Source organism: Halichoeres trimaculatus, unplaced genomic scaffold (genome assembly GCF_033239565.1).
Source record: "Halichoeres trimaculatus isolate MK-OKI-2021-1 unplaced genomic scaffold, fHalTri1.1 fHalTri1_scaffold_13, whole genome shotgun sequence".
Classification (NCBI taxonomy): domain Eukaryota; kingdom Metazoa; phylum Chordata; class Actinopteri; order Labriformes; family Labridae; genus Halichoeres; species Halichoeres trimaculatus.
Genome location: NW_027437191.1, coordinates 21399197 through 21423980, shown reverse-complemented (window position 1 = coordinate 21423980; position 24784 = coordinate 21399197). Strand labels below are relative to the sequence as shown.

Sequence of the window (24784 nt, the reverse complement as noted above, 5' to 3'; positions counted from 1 at the left end):
TAATATAATTAATATAACATAATTTGGAAACCACTTAATGATTAGCTACATGTGTAAAATGTAACTAAAAAATTGGAAACATAAAATTAATAAATTGTAGAGTCAGGTTTCAAGGACTCAAAACAACGATGTTCCCAGTTTCAAAGAAACATGCGGAACAATGAAATGCAGATTTACATCTCAGAGATTTCTAGTTGATCTTCTAGTTGAGAATTGAGCATGGCCACAATCTGGCTCCGCCCCTTCTTCCATGTCTGATTTATTAGTCCTTGTATAATTCACCTCTTCTCTGAAGCCATAAAGAGAAGGTCAGGAATCACGCCACTCTGCAGACTGATTACTCAACCAAGGGAATGAAAATGTCTGTTAACACAGGTCAGAGGCATGAACGTGAGCAATTATCTTGTTAATTATAGAAACTTGAGCAGTTATCTGTGTTAGAACAATCCCTCATCCCATACCTATTGCGTTTCTTACAAAGGTGACTAAACATCTTTATTCTGTCATCACAAAACACTGTCAGAAAAACGTGATCATTTTTGCACAACACTAAATTTTCTGTGTTGTTAAAAAAAAGGACAATCTCTTATCTCTTCTCTGATTGGAGAGGTTAGTGATGGTCAGGAGGGCAAAGAAGTTGAGAAAACAAAGAAACCAATTTTTACTACAGCAGTGCTCACTCTGCTCTGCGTTAGTTTTCATAATCTTACATCAATCCAACGATCAACAGACACTCAGTAAATGCTTTGACATCTAAATTCAAAGGAGTTGTATCAGTAATAGGTAATTTACAGGCATGTTTTCTCCTGCTTCCTCATTTGCCCCACACAGCTTATAAACGCAACAGGGAGCTATAATTACGATTACAGTAATCCGGATATGAGGTGAAGCTGCTTTTACAGTCTCATTATCTACAACCAAGGACATTAACTCTCAGTGAACCTCCTGCTGAAGCAGGGCCTCTATCACACTGATCCGTGCTAATCTTTGAACGCACTTAGACGGGCTGAACAGTTTGTCCTGTTGTCACACTTGTGAAACAGCGTGATGGTCACCTTCTTTGTCTGTACAAACAGTAAAAACGTCTTTGTCTGGATTAAGAGGCCTCAGTCAAGAAAACAATCTGATATAACGTGGAGCAATCCTTTTAAATCCACTTCTTCATGTATGAATTACCCGCTTTTTAAATTTGTCTTATTTTCATGTTCAATCAATGTGACTCAAATTTCTAGGGGGATATTCTTGTGAGATGGATAGATGTTGGTACTGAAGTAGAATGGCTACTGGCAGGTGAGAATTATCCCAGAAAGTTGGCACAAATACAGATAGAGAAGCCAACAAAGACTTTAGAAACGATCTCTACAGGGATTAAATTAGCGACTTTGTGGGGAGGAAATTATCTTTAAAAACTAATTACAGAAGAAGAAAATGGTGTTATTTCTTACAAGGCTTTGATCTCTTCTGACATTTAAATATAAAAGGAGAAAACTGAACAAGAAAGAAGAGATGCTGTTTGAAGGCAGAGCTGTTTTTATACCCAACCAACTGTAACTGCACCAGAGCAGCAGATGGATGGTACCGATGGCTACTTCTCTGGCTGCTCCAAGCACACAAACATGATCAGGCACCAGATGCAGTCTGCAGTATTTTGGGACATTGAAAAGTGCCTTTGGCTCACTGTCACAAAACTTCAGGGAGGAATTAAGTTACTTTGAGCAATCTGGTGAAGGCAGGAAATGTCAGGGGAGGGAGAGGACACAAGGCATGTGATGTGGAAGCAGAAAACTTGCTGTACTGGTGGAGTTGGAGCAGAGCAGTGTGTGGTGTTATAAAGGAATGCATTTAAGCCTGATGTGCTAATGCAACCAATTGTTATGAAGTTGTTGTTGTGTTTGCAATCACATTGTCTTTATGTTGTTATGTTGCTAGTTTCAGGATGACATACAAAACACAATTAATTAATTTGTATTAAATCAGTTGGACTGCACCCTGAAGGGTGTTGCCTGAAGCTTTTTATTTAGTCCACAGTATTTTCACATTCCTCCTTTCATATTATCTTCTTCAGCCTATTATTATGTTAGAGTTACAACAACCTAACGCTAGTTGATTATTGATGACTCACTGTGTATCATCTGAAATAGCTACAGCCTGTTCCTGTAACAACAGAAAATGTTTTAATACTCAGATTATTGCATTTGAGCATTCCATTTTTACACACTACGATATATGAGACAATTGTAATATTAATTAACTAAGATTTATCATCTTTGGAAATATTTAACAAGAAACTGTCATCACATTTAACTCACGAAGAGTAATTTTTTTGTTTGTTCTTTCTTTCTTGGATTATTTTTAATTGAACAACCGTTCGGTTCTTTTATTAGCTAATCTTTTTTGTTTATTGTTGCTCTTGTTTGTTTTGCTTGTTCTCTCCTTATGCAGCCTTATTTCTTTTTTAATCAGATCTTTTGCAATATTTTTTGGTGTGGAGATAAAAAATGAAAATAAATAGATATATAAGTAAATGAATAATTAGATAAATAATTAAATAAAAGGTATACTCTACTGCCGCCTTGTGGTGATACTCAGAGCTTCATCTAACAAGGCGAAAAACAATCGCTGGACTCGGCCTTCATAATAAAAGCATATACTTTTTAAATGTACATATAGGGGTCACTAGCGAAAAAAGCCTACCCTAATCTTTCGCACATTTCCTTTCGAAAGTTCAAAATTGTTACTTTAAATACCGAGATTAATTTGGTACCATGTATCAGCGTCATTGACTCAATTCATGTTCATCTCTAACTTACTTTGAAATTTTGAGCGGAAGAACTGGTCATTGTTGCTGGAACAGACTGGCTGGTTGCATCGACTGCTGTCCTCTGTTATTGTTTCTGTCAAAGTCGACTCAGAGGATACAGAAACCTTTTAAATCGCTCAAAAATACAGATATAGATTGTGTTAAGTAATCCCGAGGAGGAACATTCCCGCTTTGTAGTTTCTTCGCTTTCAAACGCTTCGAGGTGAGACATTTGGCTTGAGTTAACCGCTATTTGGCCTGTTAAACTGGTAGTGACATTTCTGTTTCCTACATTTTTTTCCCTGACAGGCCAGTAAGCAGACTGAAGGGTTATTTATAAAAATACCAATTTATAATTAACGTTTCAAAAGCTGCTGTAGCGAGTTAAAGACGGATGACTAATTCATTGATATTGTTTCCATATCGTGATGCCTTCAAGTGAGTCATACAAATCTCAGCGTTGTGTACGTCCCATTTGTATTTTTTGGTTTTAAAATTTAATATTAACCTCTAACCTCTAACTATTTAAAAAAGATTGATACCTTACTAAGTTCACAAAAAAAATGTAATAATAATAATAATGATAATTAGTTCGCACATAGTATACCACTGAATTTCTTTCATCACCCTAAACGCAACTTTCCAAGAGGCTAATGACACATCAGTTTATCATAATTGTGTGCGTGTGTCATAATTTGATAAATTAGATTATCAATTTTAAGTTTTGAAGTATCTATCTATCTATCTATCTATCTATCTATCTATCTATCTATCTATCTATCTATCTATCTATCTATCTAAGTTATTTTTTTCAAACATAATGTGTGCTTGTGTACCATCAGTATCCCTTAAATACTATTTCCTTGGATGTAAACAGTTGTAAAGCAAAGATTCATAAAAGCAAAAGTAATAGATGAGACCTGAATGTATACCTAAAAATGGGTTAAACAAAAATGCTTTAACAAGAAAAAACTGCTTGTAGAAAAATTTAACAAAAATTCACAATATTATAAAATCAGGATAAAAGCTATAGAATTCTGCACTGACTGTCATAAAGTTGCATTGCAATGCTTATGGATCAAAACATTCAAACTTTTCTTTTTGGGCATTATATTCTTTTTAATATTTTTCCCATTACTGATCTTGATGGCCTGGCCACAGCCATAAAATACACACAAGTTTGAATCGTCTTTTTTTTTTTTCACTTATTATTTATTATTTATCAAGTTCTGCAAGATTTTGAAACAGAGAGGGCGCGGGAATGCAAAAATACAAGTCCATACAATAACAACAGGGTTAAACAAGAGTCGACTTGAACAAGAGCCGACAACATCTAGAATCATCATTTCACCCTCAAAGGAGTTTAATGCTACTTTACTGTTGTCTCTTTTTTTCTGTCAGCAGCAGACCAAATGGGGCGGATCTTCTTGGACCACATTGGTGGAACTCGTCTCTTTTCCTGTGCCAACTGCGACACTATTCTGACTAACCGGGCTGAGCTTATTTCTACACGCTTCACTGGTGCCACTGGTCGAGCTTTCCTGTTCAACAAGGTATCTGAATACACAACCTCCTTCAGCTGGGGCAAAGGCAACATTCCTGTTGCACTTGTTAATTCAGTGGGTGGGCTGTTGTTAAAGTGAGGGATGGTAGAGTTTTGTTCTCATGGTTTTGGTATCATAGCTTATATTTCAAAGCAGTTTGCAAATAGTTCTAATGATTTGTGATCATAGTGATGCACTAATAAATCTCTGGAAATTGATCCACGCACACAGCAAGAATGCCAAATTTTTATCATTTAAAAAATGAGAATCATTTAAAAATGATTCTCATTTTAAAACAAGTTTGAAAAATGAGTAACACCTTCTCTGTAGAATAACAATGACCTGTTCCTCTGACATAATCATTTCTGCTGCTCTCCAGGTCGTGAATCTGCAGCACAGTGAAGTGCAGGACAGAGTCATGCTGACAGGAAGACACATGGTGAGAGACGTCAGCTGCAAGAACTGCAACAGCAAACTCGGCTGGATGTACGAATTTGCCACAGAGGAGAGCCAGCGATACAAGGAGGGCCGTGTCATCCTGGAAAGGGCGCTGGTGCGGGAGAGTGAAGGCTTCGAGCATGTCCCGGCTGAGAACTCCTGAGTTTACACCTGTCACCTCAAGAGTGCTCGACCTGTGTATACCTATTCTCCTACAGCAGAGCATGGACAGTGTGCCATTTGTGCGTAGAGCTACACCTAAATAAAATCACGGGCTGGGTCTTTGCTGGAAGTTTCTTTGAATATGCAAGAAATTCTCTTATGATGGGTATCAACATCTTTGCTTCTCCACCCATATAAAAAGCACCTGTGGTTGCAATGTGTGCCCAGTAAGCTGTGATGTTGGTAAAATGTATGCTGTGGTGAAGTTTGGGCTTCAGTGAGAGTGAGAGGATTCACTCCTGCTGCTGTTCAAGAAGTTAACCAGACAGAAGATGTTACACACAGGTTTGGAAAGCGGAAGACTTGGTTACGGCCATGGCTTCTCTTATCAGGATGACATGGCGTTTAAAGTGTCTTGTTTAAAGAAAGTATTGTTACTTTCCTCTTCATAACATTCATGTTATTCCCACAGAACCAGGTTGTAATTTTAACCATAAGGAACTCAGAAATATCAACTGTATTTCAAATACAGACACATGGTTGAATTCTACTTTAACATAATGTCATATTTCATATTTCACTGATTATTCCTTTAATTATTCAGGTGAGATGTGACTGGTGGCCACAGGAAGTAAATGAAGTCAAAAGTGAGACATGTTTCTTCATAAACGGTCAAAAATAAATGAGTTCAAACAAAGTTTATGTCATGAGTTAGTTTTTTTTGTATATGTGAGTTATGTTTGTGGTAATGAGTCAGATAAGAAGAAATGAAACAATTTCTCTCTCTCTCTTTTGGACCTAGTTTGGCACTCCCATGGAATTTAAACTCTTCTTGTTGACAGTGTGGAAAAATAATAGTCAAGTATAGCATTGGTAAACATCACTGAGGCTATCATTTCAACTCATTCGCAATTCATTTAATTTAGACCAATCATCAAATAAACTAATATTCTTTAAATAATTAAAATTAACTTTATTAATTCTCCTTTCAAATCCCAACATGATTTTGTTTTTCTGTAATCAGAGTCATAGCTAAAATAGCACCTAGTGGCATAGACTGATGAATAAACAACCGGAGTTTCGAGGGTCTGCAAACGAACACACCTATCGTTAAGTTGAACCACAGTGCATTCTGGGAGGTGTAGTAAGTGCAGCGCCTAGCTGAAACCCCTGAATCACATTCATTTCTTGATGTGTTTCAGGTCGAGTCACATTCCTCCAACAGGTTGTGTATATTCATCAGACATGACATGTAAGGTGGGCAGGTGAGCTGACTTCTTTTCTACCTGGACAGACACCGAGCGGAGCTACGATGGGCGGCGGTGAGTTCGACAACAAGCTGTTAAGAGAAGCTAATGCTAGCTGCTAGACGCAGTTACATTGATAAGGGTTGGGGTCAGTGGAGAGCTACCCTCTTTTTATGCTGCAGATAAAGCTTCTATGCCCGTTAAAGAAGTGATAAAAAACATGTTTTGCTATAAAGTCACGTAAATAAGTCGTCCTTTTCTCGTGAAATGTATAACTATACGATAGTGTTGTAATTAATGGCTGTTAGCTACACGTTAGATGCTACAGTCTATAGTTAAAGGCTGTTGTCACAATTTATGCATTTATTCACTGTCGTTACTTTATTTACACACATAGAGAAAATTAATTTGAAGGAAAAAAAATATGACACCCCAAATGATTAATAATTGATATTTGTAAATTGTGGCATATCAGGACATTATGTGACTGAAGCCTCAATTGACCATGTAATGTACATGTTAATAACACGCACCTCATTCAATGAAAATACAAGTAAGCTGTAATAGTGATTTAGCAACACAGAAAACACAAAGATATTATATCTCAGAATTTACATGAATAACAAGAGAGATTGAGATATAACAAAAAAGATTGTATGGAAAAACAAACTGTTCATTGAATCCATGTACTTCACCGGTAGATCACACTAAACTGTCTGTCAAAGGAGCTCAGATTGACCCTGATTCTCCCAGGATGTTTTACCTTGAGGTGACCCTGCTCCCTTTATTCCATTGTGATCAAAGTTGACAGTAGGTGATGTCTCACACTAATTTGCAGTAACCTGCCTATCACATTATTGACATTCCGACAGTCACATCCTTATCACGACTAAGATCACGCTTCTACCTGGCAGTACCGGATAGAAGCTGCTGTACCAGCTTGAACGTCAGTGACATTCTTAGAACAAAACTTTTGGTTGCAATGAAATACTCATATCTGGCTTTTACACTGCGATTAAGAAGTCTTGGAATAGCAGGTCTAACTAGGCAAGGTATGTATTGACTCGTCACAAAGGAAGTTCTTGTTTCAATAAGGTGAACTGGAGGTGTTTCTCTTGATACTCACAAAGGATACATGAAAGGTTTAACAACAGCTGAGAAGAATGTCTGATTTAACTCAAGGTATGAATCTTACTGTGTGTTTATTAAACTGGCCAATAGTTTTTTATGTGTACTTGTATGGATAAAAAATTTAGTAATAGTAAGTCACTAAATTTCCTACTGTCTTCTCGGTCCTCAGATAATGTAAGCGTTGTCTTCAAGCTGTACTGCCTGTCAGTAATGACACTGGTGGCAGCTACATACACGGTTGCATTGCGGTACACGAGGACTATTCCTACAGAAGAGATGTATTTCTCCACGACTGCAGTGTGCATTACTGAGGTCATTAAATTAATACTGAGTCTGGGGATGCTGTCAAAGTAAGTGTTTTACTGGATATTCACCTGAAATGACAGTAAAGCTGGAGCTGTTTGTGCAAAATATACCCTGTCCTCTTCACCTGTCTGTGTTGGTGTTTTATTCCTCCAGAGAAACAGGAAATCCCTGCAGACTGAAGAACATCTTAGTGGATCAAATTTTCTTCAGCCCCAAAGAGCTGCTGAAGCTGAGCGTGCCCTCGCTGGTGTATGCAATTCAGAATAACATGGCTTTTCTTGCACTGAGCAACCTGGACGCTGCGGTCTATCAGGTAGGGACTGAATCCTGTTTGATCAGCTGGTGTCAGATTTACACTGCTTTTATAATGTCATGAGAACCCAGGAAGGCTAAGGTAAACAGAAGAGATGAAACCATTCAAACCTATTCATCCGTTCATGGTCTTTTCTTATGTTGTTTTAAAAGGTACCCAGAAAGTGTTACAAAGGCTGCTAAGTTTGATTAGCTCACACAGCACAGATGTTTTTGAAACAATAGGTTATCTTGTTTAAGAAATAAGTTCTCAGTATAAATGATTTTTAACGTGAATAAGATTTTTAAAGAAGAGAAAGGATGCTGAGTCTCTTTAAAGGGGGTTTAGAAATGAAAATCATTTAAGCTGACTTGTTTTTCTCTGTGTAGGTGACTTATCAATTGAAGATCCCATGCACGGCTCTCTGCACTGTCCTCATGCTGAATCGCTCTCTGAGTCGGCTGCAGTGGTTCTCTGTCTTCATGCTCTGCGGGGGCGTGACTCTGGTTCAGTGGCATCCTGCAGAAGCTACCAAAGTTCAGGTGGGTGTGTCACAAGGTAAAAATAAAACCATGGGTATCATTTGGATATAATCTTTGTCCTGTCGGTGTATCTTTTATTACCTTGAGATGATTTTTATATTTACATGTCTCATGTAATTTCTTTTCATGTTTTTACAGGTTGAGCAAAATCCATTGGTTGGGTTCATTGCCATTGCTATTGCTGTCCTTTGTTCTGGATTTGCAGGTAAACTTGTGTAGTATCCTGACTGCCCCTTTTTGATTGTGATCACCTGATACAACCACATATTTTCACTAAACACAAAATTTTAGGTTTTAAATAGAAGTATTTTGAGCATTTCACAAAGATTTCTCACTGGTTTGTTTGTCTTTCCGTTGTTTTTTCTCTTTTTTTAAATTTGATTTGTTACATAGGTTGTCAAACTTTGTATCCATGACTGAGTAAAAAAATGTTTATCTTACATAAATGGAAACCCTAGTCTTACACAAGCGATGTGCAAATTCATCCATCTGTGAAGCAGTACAAACACAATATGCTCTTGAACATACCGCTGGTACAACCAAAGCTTCCTTTTTCTCCTTCTCTGATGCTGTCACTGAGGAATCAGATCTGTGGCCCGCTCTTAACAATTTTTTTCACAGGTTCTCATTTCTGAAAGTGTACCTTTGTGTCTTTTATGATTTCAGGTGTGTATTTTGAGAAGGTGCTGAAGAGCTCTGACACGTCTCTGTGGGTGAGAAACATCCAGATGTATATCTCCGGCATCTTGGTCACTCTTATTGGCGTGTTTGTGAATGATGGGGATAAAGTCATGGAGAAAGGCTTCTTCTTTGGTTATACACCCTGGGTGTGCTTCGTCGTGTGTAAGTACAGCTCTAGACCTGATGATGTTTTTCTGTTTTAATTCTGCTTAATCCTCTGCTGGTTAATGACACTGGTGCTCATGTTTTTAGTCTTGGCCAGTGTGGGCGGTCTGTACACGTCAGTGGTGGTGAAGTACACGGATAACATCATGAAGGGATTCTCTGCTGCAGCTGCCATTGTCCTCTCAACTGTGGCATCTGTTATCTTGTTTGGACTGCAGATAAGTATGTTAGCTTTCAGTAAACTGATCCATCTTCCTCATGCTGGGAATCAGACAGCTCAGAGTTGTGACTTTATGACACTGTTTTCAAGTGGAACTTCCTTGGTTATAATGAGTTATGAACACAATCTGCTTGCTTCCCATGAGGTTAAGTTGTGTAATATAATTGCTTTTCCATAACACCTACAACATGGGTGACTTTACTTATGGAAGGCGTACTCCCAGAGAAAAAAGATGAGGCCTTTGGGATTACTAACATTTTTCCTCAGACTTGTGAAATTATACAGAAAATACTCATTTCATTACAATCATAATATCATCGTTTACAACCCACTGGAAAGACAAAAAAATTTGGCTTTCTGCAATCATTTAAAAACTTGTTTCTTTACAGGAAATGCAACGGCACAATGGTGTTTTACTGGACCCCCCTTAAAAACATGAAAAACTTAAATTTAAAGTAAGGTTGGGTAAAAATATTGATGAATCGATGCATTGAAATATTTCCTCGCCCAATTCAATATCGATTCAGCAAATCCTCTGAATCGATTCATCTCCTGGCAAGCGAGGGAGACTATACGTGTTATTTGCTTTGTATGGACGAGGGCCACGAGAGACCAAACAACAAAAAAATGGCAGCCAAAGCAGCAGCAGCAGCATAAAGCCAGATCCTTCAGCTTTAAAGTCTGATGTTTGGGTTGTATTATCGCTCAAAATGGAGGTGACATACCACATACGTTCACATAGGGCATGAAAATCCATAATCGAAGCATTTAAATATAAAATATAAAAAAAATATCAAATCGAATCAATATTGAATTGAATCGCAGCCTAAAGAATTGAATCGAATAGTGAGGTTCCTGTCGATACCCAGCCCTAATTTAAAGGCTACAACAGGACTTTTATGGATCTGTTCCTCCAAAAGTTTCTGTTTAAAAGCTTAACACTCCTGACTGAACTGAAATTATTCATGAAAACAAACCCTCACAGTAATTAAAATGTACTCAGGGAATGAAAGAATGTTATGTACCGAACAGGCATTTATGCAAACAAGAATTCCTGACAGGGTGAGGCTGACTTCAGATTAATGTTTAGGTTAGATAAGGTAATGGGAGCCTCTGCAGGATTCTATATGTTGACAGACTGGTTGTCTGTTGGGCTTGTCTGTCTAGGGTCTTTGCAGTTGACACAGCTTTAAACGTCAATCAGGCAAATGTCACATCTATTGACGTCAGTTCCATTGCTTGCTTTATGTTCATTCTATGTTCTTTGTTCTTCAGGATGCATTTTCCAGTATCTAAAAATATCTTTCATGTTTATTAACTACTGATATGATGTGCTGTCAGAAATGTATTTCTTTCAACAAGGCAGACTGTTATTATTGGGTTTACCAATCAGAAGAAAATGTTTACCCTGGTAATTAAAAATAAGTCACAGAGATTTGCTTGTATCTCATTCTGTTTCTCCCATTCTTCTGTGCAGCACTGTCATTCACCTCTGGAGCCCTCTTGGTGTGTGTTTCTATCTACCTTTACGGACTCCCAAAGCAGGACACGACTAAGCTGAAGAGTGTGGACCGCACAGACATGGAATCTAAACAGAAACTGATCACTGTGTGAGCCCTTCTGAATGGACCAGGCTAACACTGCGGTCAGGGGACCCCACAGAGCTCCAGTCTGAGCTGAGCTAAGAGAAACAATGAACTCTCAGTCAGGTCAGCTCCTCAGTTCATCTCACAGAAAACTTTTGTTAAACAAAGGTATGTTCCCTTTTTTTTTACCTACATGGGACTGCAGAGAAGAATATGAATTCTGGACAATTTGATATCATCTTTTCTTTCCGCTAAAGAAGTCACTTAGAAAAAAAAAAAAAACATGTTTGTTCTTTTTTAAATCCACCCTTTTATTTGTCTTTCTGCTTTTTAAAGATTGTAAGAACTCTAAAACAATCAGAGATCTGTCTTCAGTCATGCTGGAGGGATATGCAGTAACAGGACTGTTTCTCTTTTGATGCATAAGAGTGTACAAATATCATACTTCCTATGTAGGGTATGTAGGGGTTTTTTTGCAGTCAGTGATCTGTTTTAAACTGTGCAATGTGTCTTACGTTATTATCACATAGTGCTGATTCTGAATGTGAAACGTACCTGAATGAAGAATGATGGTTGATGCACAAGTGTTGATTTGTTTGTCTTGTCATTTTGTATCAGATCTTTGTTGGCCTTTTGAGGTAGTCATTTTTTATTAAAAGTGACTCCGAAAAGTTTAAGTTAAAAGTGTCTCCTAGTTGATTTTTTCTCTTTCTCTCCTTTAAAACAGTTGCAACTGTCTTAATTTTAAAGAATTATCTTGATTTTAAAGAATAAAAAAAACTCCTAAACCAACTTGTTCAAACAAGAATTGTAGTGGTTGTCACTGAAGCTGAAGTCTTAATCATGTATAAAGGTCCTAACTAGTAGTGCAGCCTAGCCACAATGCATGAACTCAGCCTGCAGTTAAAATATTTGTTCACCCAAATAATAACTCTAGAGCAGATACAAAGGTCAGCCAATTTACACACCAGGTAAACTCTGTTTAGGTGTATTGTTAAAATAATTCTAGTCCTAAAAGAAAACCTGACTCCCTGGCATCAATAAAAATAACAATAACTTTCCCTCCCAGATTGACATTAGTGGTTTCAGCTGTGAGTATAAAAACTGAGTTGTATAATTTACCTGTTTTCACAGACCTTAACAACAGATGACATAAAGCCAAAGTAAATCTCTATTGATTAAAATACTGGAGACAACATGAGAAACATTCATATCAGATTAATTTATTTGAAAAATAAAACTTTTATGTACAATATAAATTCACAACAGTTGTGAAATAAAACTGTTGGGGTGAGTTTCACATTTTATCCACTGGTGTGATTCCCAGGATCTTCATTCCATTGGTGAGAACTGAGCAGGCACCTCTGAAAAGACGAAACCTCGCCTGTGGACATCAAGCAAATACAACCTGCTTAGTCATTTCATTTCCAGAGTTCTTTCACATCTCTCTGCGATCTTGCGGGTATTGTGATCTTTTTTTCAGCTCATGAAGAGAGCTGATGTCAGCTGAAATTAAGACTTGAAGATGGCCTAATGGTTCGGTGGTGCGTCCAAAAAGGGTTATTCTTTGAGCAGCCTGCATGGACTCAATTCCAAGCTGCTGTCTTCTTTTCTACTTTTCCACTGTTTTCACCCTGCTGTCTGCTGCTCTACCCCACTGTCCTGACCTTCCTGAATTAAGGTTTAAAAAGCCTGAACAAAAAACGACGAATAATTATCCATTTAGTTTTGGTCTACTTATTAACAGGGGGATATTTAAGCCCCTTGATGGTGACCTATGTTAAAACTGAAACCAGGATCTGAAAAGTGCCACAAAAGAGACGCAACTAAAGTTTGTATTGCACAGTCTCTCTTTATAAAAACATGTAGTGAAAGTTTTTTTTTATCTAGTTGCAGCTTATAAGGTCAAGAAATGACTGCCTTCAGAAAAAAATCTACATCTGGTGCCTTTATAAACTATTTTACATCTCTTGGACTCTAAAAAAAAAATGTGTGTGATGTTTCTATCCCATTTGAAACATGGACATGGTCTCCATCACACCAACCAACCATTTGTTTCTAAAAGGACAATTTCAAACAAAACCATGTCGATAGTCATGTTGTAAATGCTAACTAAACAACATTAAAGGGAGTAAAAAGACAAGCTAATGTGCGTTTTCAGCCTCTGGCTAACATCTACAAAATGCCTGCCTAGCTATGCTAACCTTAACCCTTCCCACGGGGCATTTACTAGTAAAGAAATGAGCTACTCAGACAATAACAGGAATTTGCACCAGGCAGTTCATGTGTCAGACTCTCCTGAGAAACTAAATATTTTGTTACAGTCTCTAATGGAGATTGTTAAACCTTTGGACCCAGGCTGAAGTGGACACTCAAGGTGTTGCAGTGTTTTTTTACACTTGGGTATGTTTGGTAGCTTCTTATAGCTGATGTTTACAAACCTTAGGTGGATACTATATGGTGTCAGTTCTCTTGCTATTCTACTTAACATTAAATTACATTACAGAACAACGCAACACATTTACTGTAACAGACACATTTCACGTGATACCCATCCAGAGAGAGAGCACTACTTTGTTTACACTGTAAACATTCAAAGTGTGAGTTATTTCTACCTGTGCCACGTCCTGAGAGCTTCCTTTGACTGGCAGTTCCCTGTGTGCCAAGGCGATTAGATGGCTAAAAGAGATTAGAAACCAAAAACAGAATTTCTCTTGAGTTTGCATAATGTCCAACATCTAACAATCACCATCAGTGTCTTTAGCAACGAAGGCAAACATGATGTGGAATGGATACAGCCCTCGAAGGACGAACATCCTGTTTCTTACCACAGCTTCAATAAAAAGTTGACCAGGTGTCTGGGCTGCAGATCCTGGGCTGACTGGCACAACACTTCATCATAACTACACAAAGAGCAAAGAAAACATTAGCCAAGTGTGTCAGTGTACTTATCTTATCTAAGGTCAACACTGAGGTTTTAGGGCTGACCACAGGTTTAGAAAAGGTGGTTTGCTTACCGAAGGAGGTGCTGTAAGATGTTCAAACTCGTGTGCTCGAGGAGAAGAGACGGATCAACCACGTCTGCCTGTGCTCCTTCATTCCTCTCTAGTAAACTGCAGTAATAAAGCACAGTAGGAAAAAATCAAGTTACGACACTTTTTAGATAAGCTTTTATGGGCAAATCAATATCAGAAGACAAAAACCGAACACTTCGGGAAACAGGGCACTTAATGGCAACATACTATATATTTCCAGATTGTTAAATGTCCAAAATAAGAGACCCAGATGCGTACAGACCTGCAGAGTCGAGCATGTGTGTACTGGAGGAAGACTCCTGTGTCTCCCTGAGCCTGCAGCATCCTCTCCCAGTCAAACTTGTAATCTGACAGCAAAGGACCCTTGAAGTCCTGCAATTAATCCAGATTAAACATCCAGTAAAAGGAGTCACTGTGCAGACGGATAAAACAAGAAGTAGCTGTCTTTACCTGGATTATGAGCGCACTGATTCCTACTTTCTCTGCAGTGTCTTCTGGATTTTCCAGTTCTTTTGTTGCTGTAGAAAAAGAGTCTGTTTTAACTTTGCTATGTGGAAGAAATGTGCCTTCACAAAAATAACCTGAAGATTTGATGTAAAAGTCTTTGTAGACATTCTTCCTACACATTGATGATTTCCTGGTAATGACAGCTGATGGTTCAGGATCTGAGAGGAAAGTGTCACTCCAATATTTACACAGCAAACATCTGCCGCATGTGATTGTATTCTAAGGTAAACACCAGGATCTATGTAAATGTATGTATGGTTGAGACTTGTGTTTGCACCCACAGGTCAAATAATGCATTATATGCCTAAGGTTTTTACTTTTTGTTTGTCTCATGTTGTGAAGCATTCTGGCTCGAGCTTCATCCAGCACATCTTCCAGAAACACCACCTCACCACTCCGGGTCTTCATGCCGCGCACCAGGCCAAAAGGCACATGCTGGCATCTGTAACCAGACAGGAATAAACACAAATTCATCTCTGTAGAAGATTTAAAGTTATACCATACTTTACTTATAAACTCCAGAGCTTTGAGGTGCCAGATTGACAGAACAGTGAAGTCACAGCTCTTCGTGTACAGAGATGTTTCTATTGACAACAGATGTCAGTGCTGGGTGGGGTGCTGTTTACATAAACTACACATGATTTTAGCTTCAAGAAGTCACTGTACTCTTTTCCTAGACAAGATTCAATGCTTGATTTTATTTGTACATAAAGTATTTTGCCCACCTGTCAGCCCATGAATGTCCCAGAGCCAGCAGGATCTGAAACAGCTGCTGGAAGTGATTGGCTTGACTTTTATCCGTCTGTATAGGAGAAAAACAGAACAGTCTGACAAATGTTGACTTTATCCTATGATGACACTTTTCGCTCCCATGGAATGACAGAAAGTTGACAGGAGGTCAAAGAAAGAAAAGGCTGGCATGCTGACAGCGTTGGATTTCGTACCACATAAATCATCTCATCGAATTGGAATCTCTCTTTTCGGTCAATCGCTGCAGCAAGATCTCTGAAACACAGGAAAAGGAAAACAAACCATATGCTGCGATGTAAAATAACCCTAATTTTTTTCACATAATTTATTTTCTCATTTACTTTTACAGAATAAGGCTTATGTGATTCTTGTGTGATGATAACCCTGATGTTGCTGTTTACAATGACGTCCTGATACCCACCTGGTAATGTAGAGTGTTGTGCCGTCACTGCGGAGCACAGTGCAGACACTGCTCATATCTCCTGCAGGTGAGAGATCCACCACACTTGTTCCTCTCCTGTTAACACAGGGATAACACTCTAGTTTAGAAACACAAAGACTTAAGAACAGACACTTTCTCATCAGGAAGGTCGGTATGAGATTAAATCAGGTAAGGATTCAAACTGATTTAAGCAAACTACCATATATGTATATATATATATATATATATATATATATATATATATATATATATATATATATATATATATATATATATATATACATATATATACATTTATATATATATATATATATATATATATATATATATATATATATATATATATATATATATATATATATATATATATATATATATATATATATATATATATTTATATACACTGTAAAAAAAAAGTTTGCTCGTGTGTTTCTTATATCTTCACCATTATCATTTTCTCCCTCACACAATCTCTAAATCTAACATTAGATTTTAAATCTGCAACAATCCCATAATAATTTTGGTTGTGCCCACAAAAAGGCAGACATATTTTAGCTATGCTAGAAGGCTAGGCTAAAGACTTTTTCTATGAATCTTAAAAAAGGCTCACTACTATTTAGACATCTCTTGTCAAAGCATTTTCTTCAAAAATTTCAACCGGGATGTAGTTAGTGTTTCGAATGATTGTAAATCAGAAAAAAAATTGTCACTGTTTTCTTATTCTCATTATTAATGCCTGGGCAGAAACTGCCTATTTGGGGGATTTATACCTTTAGTGATGACTGCCAGTTTTGGAAAGAGCTTAAGAACTAAATTAAATTTCATTTTAGATGATATATGTGCTAAAATTTGATTTTTAAAGGAAAAATAATCTAAAATTTACCATTATGGACTGTTTTTTTTAAATAACGGCCTGTTGATGCTCCCTGGTGGATTAACTATGTATACACTGTTTCTAAGGTGCCCTTACTGTACAAAATGATGGTTTTGTGTGGTTCCTTCTTCTGTTCTAGGGTTTACTCTTTAACTGTCCATTGAACATTACAACTACTTCCTGAGTGCACAAAGTCCAGTTTTCTGAAGCATTAGTCTGCCTGCTATATCTACAGGGACCCTCTGGCTTCATATGACACATGTTTTTGGTCTGTAGTGCGTAAAATTTTTATTACTTACTCAGAGGTTTTCAGCAGGCCTCTACTCTGCAGCAGCTGCACCACCGTCTGCGCCTGATCCTGGTGAAAGGACTCTCCGGAGTAAACATCAAAGTGGACCCCTAACCGCTGCAAATATTTGACATGAATAACAATCACTGCTAGAGAAACAAATCTTTGAAGCATCTGTAACCAGAAGACCTTATTTGACTTTCATTTACTTAATTATCAACTTGAGTTTCCTGCAGCAAAGTAAGTTGATAGAGATGTATAGAGAATGAGGAAGGACAGAAGCATTTCAGAGAAGGGTGAGTGAGGTATGTGAGCCCCTCATAAAAACCCTAAACTAAATCAGCACCTTGTGTTTCAGAGTTTGACCCCTGGTCTTGCTGCTGGTTGTACCTTGTAAACATGCTGATACTCGTCCACTGTGATCTCTCTGAACTGTTTCCACAAAGACACAGCCTCACTCTCGTGATGCTCCAGCTGTCTAAAGAAGTCTCTTGCTGCCTCTTTCATGTCTTCATTATGCTCTGCTTCCCTGTTCACTTCAACATAAACCTGCAAAGACAAAAAGAGTCACCAAACACTGGCAAAAATGCTGAAGGGAGTTCTTTCAATGAGTAATTCACACTTTTCAGGGAATGCACATTCAGAGCTCACCTTTGTTCAGCTCACCTCAAATAAATGCTGTAAGGGATTCTGTTTCAGTTTCTCCTTGCATCCAAACTGACCAAACCCAGCTCCCAGGAGACCTGGGACGAGAATGAAACTGGTTTAAACCCTTAGGGAAACAGTTTGTTTTTTTCAGACAGAAAGTCATCTGCTGAGAATCCTGTTGAACACTGACTCACCAAACTGCATGCCCCAGTCTCCCAGGTAGTTCATCCGAATAACATTGTTTCCAAGAGACTGCTTTAAGTTGGCGATGAAATTACCTGAGGATGCAGAGTTCAGATAGAAAAAAAAAGAAAAAAAGGAAAAGAAAATAATATCTTGAGGAAAAAAAGATGAAAGAGTTGCAGTTTTTTAAAAATCTAATAAATCATCAATTTTTCTACCATAAAAGTTCTCAGGATTGATATATGACTATAAAAACGCATAACTGCCCCCTGGTGGACAGATGCTAGAGATGTCCCACCATTTCAAGTGATATTTTTGTCATTTCTGTGCTTCAGCATCATATTTCATGTTGTCTGGGATGTGCATAATAAGGCGTCAGCGGTACATTATAATATGTACATGTTAAAAGCCAATACCAATAAGTTTCAAGAATTATTTTTTAATATTTCTGAATCTGTATTAAAGCTAATAAGTAACCTGAAAACAGCCTTCTGTTTTCATTCAGTGACGGGTGAGTGACAGTGGTTATTATTGTGACGTAGATAAGAAATGATTTTTAGAAACCAGCCAAACAATGGTTAAATATATAAAAATCTGTCCGTTTTTCTACAAAAAGTAGTGAGTTTTTAAAGAGGTTGCTTATTTGTTATTTTTTTCTTCAAGTGCAAAGGCACTGAGGTATAGCTTGAAACAAAGCATCAGTGAAAGAATAAATTACCTCAAGAACCAAAACTCACCAATAATTGTCGATCGAAGATGTCCAGCGTGGAATTTCTTGGCAATATTTGGAGAGCTGAAACATAAAAACAGGTTTAATTTTCCGTAAAGGGATTGTGTTGAAAAAAGAAAACATATGTGCATAAAAATTAGTGACGCTCACCTGTACTCCACTAAAGTTGTTCCTCTCTTTAGATCCTTGAAAAGCTCACTGTTTAACCCGAATTTATCATCCTCCTCCCCTCCAAATGGCTCCACCATTTTCTGCAGAGGAAAAAAAGGGTTAAAAAAATATCCAGACCTTTGTTTGTGATGCTGTGTGGGAATAAGAGTAACACACCTGGACGAGAAGTTTGCGGTTGATTTTGAAGTTGATCACTCCAGGTCCTGCTGAAATCTCCTCCACAACACTGTCCTGATGCAACTGTGAAAATCAAAACATGTTTGAAGTAATATAACCAACAAGAGAAAGAGAAGACAATGGGTGTGTTTGTGTACAAGTTTGTTCTTCTTCCCTACAATGTGGGTTATGGCTTTTTTATTATTCACAATGTATCCAGCATCTTCTTAAACGATCTTTACCTGATGAGCCAAGTTTTCTGTCTGCTGTTGAATGTCACCAGTGGATGGTAAAATCCCACTGCTTTGTAATACAGTGATGGGTAATTTGAAGACAGGAGACGACCTGAGGAGGAAAAGCATGTGTAGCTTTAGAATATTGCTGAGAAGATAGAAACAGATAGAGAAAAACATTCATTTTGTGGATAACACACTTAACTGTTTCTTAAAAACTGGAACAGCTGACAGGGCATTTATGAATACATCCTCAGACTGCTGCAGAGCTCTTCCAAGCTGCATCAAAACACACAAAAATTCATGAACAGCACAGTGAAATGAGTCAGAGAACGGAACTAACTGTCCTGCTTCTCTGCTCAGTCCAGGGTCAAGGCATGCCGCTAAGTTAGCTTTAGCTTTACCCCTATAAAAACCATCTCTCAACACTGAAAGCGTTTTTACCTTTGCTGCAATACTTCTCCTGAAGAAACACGCCATGCTTCTTGGATGTGCAAATGCAAACAATGTTTAGGGTGGTTAAAAACAAGTAATTAAACAGCAGAAACTCATGTTTAGGTTGTTTCCATGTATAATGGTTGTTTCACATTGACAAAGCTCCTGCACTTCCTCGTTTGCCGTCACTGTGTCACATTGTCCAATCACACGCTTGGTTTTCATGTGACGTCATCGGCTGGCTAAGGTTCGTTCGCATATTGTCTCCGTTGCTCCCGACAGCGGGTATTATCTGCCCGGCCGGAAAAAAAGAAACATATTGTATGCCCTGTTTTCATACTAAAAGAATTTTGAAAAAAAAATTTTTAAACATCCATGAGTGTTATTCACGCGGGGATTATGTACAAATATGGTTTTATAGTTATATATGTATAAGAATTTTATTAAATATTTTATGATTCACGTTTTTTTTAACCTATTAACCCATTTTGTTTTTGTATCATGTTTTGTATTTCTTGAGCTCATTTTTTGATTCTTTGTTTAAAACTTTTATTATTTAGGTGCAATGTGGAAGTGAGGGTTGCATCTTACTGATTGGTATTATTTCTTTTTATGCGCAGAACTGGAGTCTGAAAAACATAATGCTTCTGAATCGGACAGTGCTTACGTTTCTCAAGTGAATAAAGTCTTTAAAATTTAAACAGCCCCTATTCAATGTAACTAACACTTCGTATATGTGTTCTATTTAGTACTTGTAGATTTTTTAATTGTTGTTTAAAAATCAACTTGGGGGTTAATTCCCTTATAATTTACACTTTGTTTTTTCACTTCACTTGACTTGTCAGTGGCTGGACTATTGCAAAATTATTGTGCAGACTCTCTCTTGTCTCTGAAATATTTGAGAGGGGGACCAAAAGATTTTATCCAAGATGTCACCTTTTTTAAGTGTAAAAATTGCCAATCTGAATGGTGTAATCCAATCAAGGGACAGAATAAACAGATAAACTCACAAACATTTGTGTAAACCCTTTATTCATTTGCTCTCCTTGACCAAAGCCCCTTTATACCTACAGCAAACAAAATCATGACTTTTTTTAACAGTAACAAGAGAAACTCAAGCAAAAATTCAGTGTATACAAATGTAAAAGCAGTTATTTCCAGAAGTTTTAAAACAATGCTTAAAAATAAAAAGCCCAGGAGTTCCTGGAGCTTAGTTTGCAGGTGAACTATCTTTGTTCACTCTTCACCGATCAATCCCTTTTTTAAAATGTACATAAAGAGAAGCTTCACAGCTAATGTCTGTATAATAAACTAAAAAAAAACTAAATCAGAAGGCCAGGTGTGGTGGCAGTCAGCCTTTTATGTAGGCATCAGAAAAGCCAAATAAATATCAACACGGCAGGAAGAGGCCACTGGTGAAGTCACAGAAAGTCCCTGCAGCAGGAAGCCCTCCTAACTATGGCACACACAGCAAATGTGGATGCCACAAAGTGACGCCTGAGGTGGCGAGTCCACAAAGAGGCGATATGGCACAGCTAGGAGAAAGTCCAACTACACCCACTGAGTCCCTGGAGTAGCTTGCATTAAATGGTAATCCTGGATGAGACGGGACCACTCAGGAAACATCTGCAAAGGATAAACAGTGACGAGATTATTAGCATGTTTGTTTTATGAGGTGGTGATTTTTCCTCGTAATGCAAAGAAAGCCTAAAACTCGTTAATACCTAAAGGAAACTGATGACCCACTGTGGTGAAAAAGTTCTAAAAGTTAATCTTAAGATTCAACACAACCTTTGTTTGTGTAAACATGGGGTGTTTATTTTTAAGGTATTTCATTTGTGGGCACAGGAAATTAAAAGTAAATTGGGACTGAGGACCTCTGTTAAAAAAAAAAAAAAAACGCATTGCACAGCTAGTATTTGTTTCTGCACGGCTCAAACAAAGGGATCAGTCAAAGAGTCTCACTCTAACATGGTTTACACAAAGAGATTTACAATCCAACTTTGTCTAACAAGCAAACAAGATTAATGCAAGCGTCTGCTGATGGTCAGACAGACTGGAGACACTGAACCCTTAAAGGATAATTAAAAAATTCTGCTTAAATAGATTACTGAAGTCAATATGATGATAATAACTGACAACATCTTTTACGCCAAGTTGGTCAGCTGTGTGAAATGTAGAAGACTCTACCCTCAGATTGATGCGTGAGTGGTTAGAAAACAGTAAAACTCTACTTTTGAATACATTAAATAAGTTACCAAACAGACCTTAAACTGATCACTTCAAAGAGAAAAGTTTCAAGTTTAGTCAAGGCTATGAATATTAGAACTCACAACTGGCAGGCTGCTCTCCGAACCTTCGCATCAGCTGATCGTGTGTGAATTTGACGAATGCATCATATTGCTCTGATGGAAGAAAAAAATAGTTAGCTTTTTTGTGGAACACTTTGGAGGTTGGTTTTCTGTACATTTTCAATCACATATGAATACTTTACCTGCAAGCTTTGTTGTCAGAATTTCGTCGTACTCCTCCCGAATTTTGTCCTCCCGCTCTTTCAGTAGTCTCTCACAGATCATCCCGACCTGTCTGAGGGAAAACAGGGGCTGCTCTTTTCTGGTGGGTGACGAGGCACCTGAGGATGTACCTGTGAGGAATCCAGCAACACGAGATTAGAGATACAACCCAGAAGGTTACCAAGCATGTACTGCAACATATTTATGTCAAGGTGTCCTTGAACAAAGTACCATACTCCCCAACTGCTCAGTGTTCACGTTGCTGTGGACAAAAGCATCTGCTAAGTGAAATTGTAAATTCACAGTAAATCCAATACCTGAGGCTGAGAAGAAAAACTGCATAAAGAGGGATAAGAGACTAAGACGTTCAGTCTGTCTCTTATGCTTCCTAGCCCAGTTTCACAGCGCTAAAGGAGGACTGCCACCAGATCCATGTTAAGTCCATCTCTGCTTCACTGCAGTTTTTTGAGCCCCTTGTCTGTCAACACCCTCGGACTAAATTTTCAGAAACAGCTGGAGTCAGGAGACTAAAGATTCTCTGCAGTAGTTACAGAATCAGGGCTTTTCCATGTCCAAGATGAGCTACTCTTCATCTATTTTGTCATTGACCTTTGAATAACTCTGATCTTTGACTTAAGCCCTGGCTGTGCTGGTGACTTGACTTAAGTTTATTCATGGAGTTAAATCAAATACTACATTACTCTGAAAAGTAACTTGATGTTTTAATCTTGTCTTGCAAAAGCTGTTGTGCATCTTGTGCATCTGCTGTGGAGGGCTGTGTTCAGGGTGGAAACAGGCCAAACACATCTGGTGGGAGTTCCCCTTAAAGATAGCTAATTTTAGGCTAAGAAAATAAAATGATCTCTCGATGTCATACTGGGACATTGGTGGAAAAGAAATTGAGATAAAAGCACTAACAAAGAAGTGACAGAAATGAAAATTACATCACTTCAGAATAATCTAGTAAACATATTTGTCTCCAGGTAGTTTTCTACCTGGAAGGGCAGTTCCACTGTGAATGTTTTGCAGGTCCAGAGGACAGCTACCATCTGCTTGCTGGAAAGCAGAGTCCAGGTGTCGTCTTTTCTGCAGCCGCTTGTACTCCTGTTTAATGTTGTGTAGAATTTGCTCTGGAATAAAATAAATAAAAGCATTAATCCCCTGCAAAGTTGCACTTTAACAAGCATTAAAGATAGATTTGTTAACACCAGTAATTTTAGGTGGCCTTGGTTGTATATCTTGATACACTGGTGGCAGTCTGAGCCACTGTTAAGTTTAGAGGACATTACATATTAAGCTTGTCACCACATACAACATTAATTAATCAACAACAATCTCAGATGTATACATAAATTTTAATATGTTTCATTGTAAATACATAATTAAGTCGATAAAACTTGTTAAATGTAGTATCTTAAAGTATCCTACTCATGACAGACCTGATATACAGTAGGCCACTGAAGATAAACATCTCATTGTTTAAAAAGTGGAGTAGAGTTGTCTGACCCACCGGGCAGTCTCAGGTAGAATGGGGGGAATGCTAAGGCTGATGAAGACTTCAAGCGAGTTTGGTTTTAACCTACCAGGCTTGACTTTTACTATATGTGAAATGTGAGAGGTATATTCTTACCTGTGGTGAGTCTGGACGACACTTCCCCAAAAGGTGAGGGCTCCATACGCAAATACTTCTGAGGTGAAGACACTGGAGACATGATCGGGGCGCACCTCCTCCTTTTCGGGGAAGCCTGGCTCATTAACGGATCAAAGTCCAGAGTCCTTTTCAGGGTAGCCCCACAAGCCATTACTTCACTTAATGTGTGAAATTCTAAAGATATAAAACTTAAAAATATCCCTGTTTCGTTTTTAAAAAACGTCGCAGTCCTGGGCCCCGGTCTGAGCTGCTAATGCTAACTCCAATAGCAGCAGCGGTTCCGGGCTGAAGACAAAAACGTTGAATTTACGTCTCCAGACACTTTTTGCTCACAAATGATGGATAATGTAAATAACCGAATGTATGTTAATAGTACTGGCAACAGCCAATAAATGATAAATCCGGTAAATTATCAGATGATTTCAGATTTACCAGTATCTTCGATAAACCCTAACGGCTCAGACTAGCTTTAATATTCCGTATATTTCCTTGGAAGAGCGCATGCGCTACTGAATGACCTCATCCTGATGCTTGTAGTTTACATTCCCAGCTGAGTCCATTTAGAAAGTTTGCATGAGAACTACATTTCCCAACAACCTAGGAGTCGTTCTTTTTTCAAATTTTTGTTTGCTAACGGACACAATGCAAATACGATTTAGTTATTTATCTATACATGCGATCGTTTTTCACTTTATGTTAAGGAACACACCAACTGTTGAATTTAAATATAGTTTCATTTACACGTTTTTTTTTTAAATTCTATTTTATGTTTAGAAATTATATTGACAAACGTTCATTAAATTACACTTTCAAAAACGTGGTAAAAAAGTGTTTTGAAAGCTAAAATTAAAAACGAACAATAAGAAAAAAGTAAAAGAAAAATAAGGAGGACAAGACACTATTCAAACCACAAGAAAACAGAAAAGAATAATTCAAAATATAAAGGCAAGAAACTACCACCAGATTGAATGAAATAAAATATCTAATAAATAAATAAATAAATAAATAAACAATAACAACTAAAGATAAAGTATTAAAAATAAAAGATAAAAA

General features: G+C 37.7%; 4 protein-coding genes across 5 annotated transcripts; 2 read left to right on the top strand and 2 right to left on the bottom strand.

The window, feature by feature from the left end:
- Positions 1 to 2828: 2828 nt before the first annotated feature.
- LOC141801947 (protein yippee-like 5) lies at positions 2829 to 5626 on the top strand. Of its 2 annotated transcripts, none has more exons than XM_074685292.1 (3): positions 2829 to 3023; positions 4202 to 4353; positions 4724 to 5626. In XM_074685292.1, exons 2-3 carry the CDS (start codon positions 4213 to 4215, stop codon positions 4943 to 4945), a joined length of 363 nt encoding a protein of 120 aa, XP_074541393.1. In that variant the 5' UTR covers positions 2829 to 3023; positions 4202 to 4212; the 3' UTR covers positions 4946 to 5626. The 2 variants fall into 2 exon arrangements, with proteins under 2 accessions (XP_074541393.1, XP_074541392.1); XM_074685291.1 differs by having other exon boundaries at positions 4205 to 4353; positions 4724 to 5623.
- A 412-nt stretch (positions 5627 to 6038) lies between these two features.
- Positions 6039 to 11766, top strand: slc35a1 (solute carrier family 35 member A1). The gene is made up of 8 exons (XM_074685906.1): positions 6039 to 6266; positions 7492 to 7672; positions 7782 to 7941; positions 8310 to 8462; positions 8601 to 8667; positions 9129 to 9305; positions 9396 to 9530; positions 11006 to 11766. Exons 1-8 carry the CDS (start codon positions 6257 to 6259, stop codon positions 11140 to 11142), a joined length of 1020 nt encoding a protein of 339 aa, XP_074542007.1. The 5' UTR covers positions 6039 to 6256; the 3' UTR covers positions 11143 to 11766.
- Positions 11767 to 12367: 601 nt separating this feature from the next.
- rars2 (arginyl-tRNA synthetase 2, mitochondrial) lies at positions 12368 to 19765 on the bottom strand. Its single transcript, XM_074685165.1, has 20 exons — positions 19577 to 19765; positions 19338 to 19411; positions 19142 to 19244; positions 18900 to 18983; positions 18723 to 18823; positions 18580 to 18635; positions 17854 to 17937; positions 17678 to 17754; positions 17402 to 17560; positions 17022 to 17128; positions 15828 to 15923; positions 15601 to 15661; positions 15382 to 15458; positions 14974 to 15098; positions 14600 to 14667; positions 14412 to 14521; positions 14132 to 14227; positions 13943 to 14017; positions 13730 to 13793; positions 12368 to 12498 (listed from the first exon to the last, which is right to left on the bottom strand). Exons 1-20 carry the CDS (start codon positions 19610 to 19612, stop codon positions 12412 to 12414), a joined length of 1740 nt encoding a protein of 579 aa, XP_074541266.1. The 5' UTR covers positions 19613 to 19765; the 3' UTR covers positions 12368 to 12411.
- An 825-nt stretch (positions 19766 to 20590) lies between these two features.
- akirin2 (akirin 2) lies at positions 20591 to 24269 on the bottom strand. Its single transcript, XM_074685945.1, has 5 exons — positions 23711 to 24269; positions 23076 to 23210; positions 22062 to 22211; positions 21901 to 21972; positions 20591 to 21193 (listed from the first exon to the last, which is right to left on the bottom strand). The coding sequence occupies exons 1-5, from the start codon at positions 23880 to 23882 to the stop codon at positions 21183 to 21185; spliced, it is 540 nt and encodes a 179-aa protein (XP_074542046.1). The 5' UTR covers positions 23883 to 24269; the 3' UTR covers positions 20591 to 21182.
- Between the last annotated feature and the right edge of the window lie 515 nt (positions 24270 to 24784).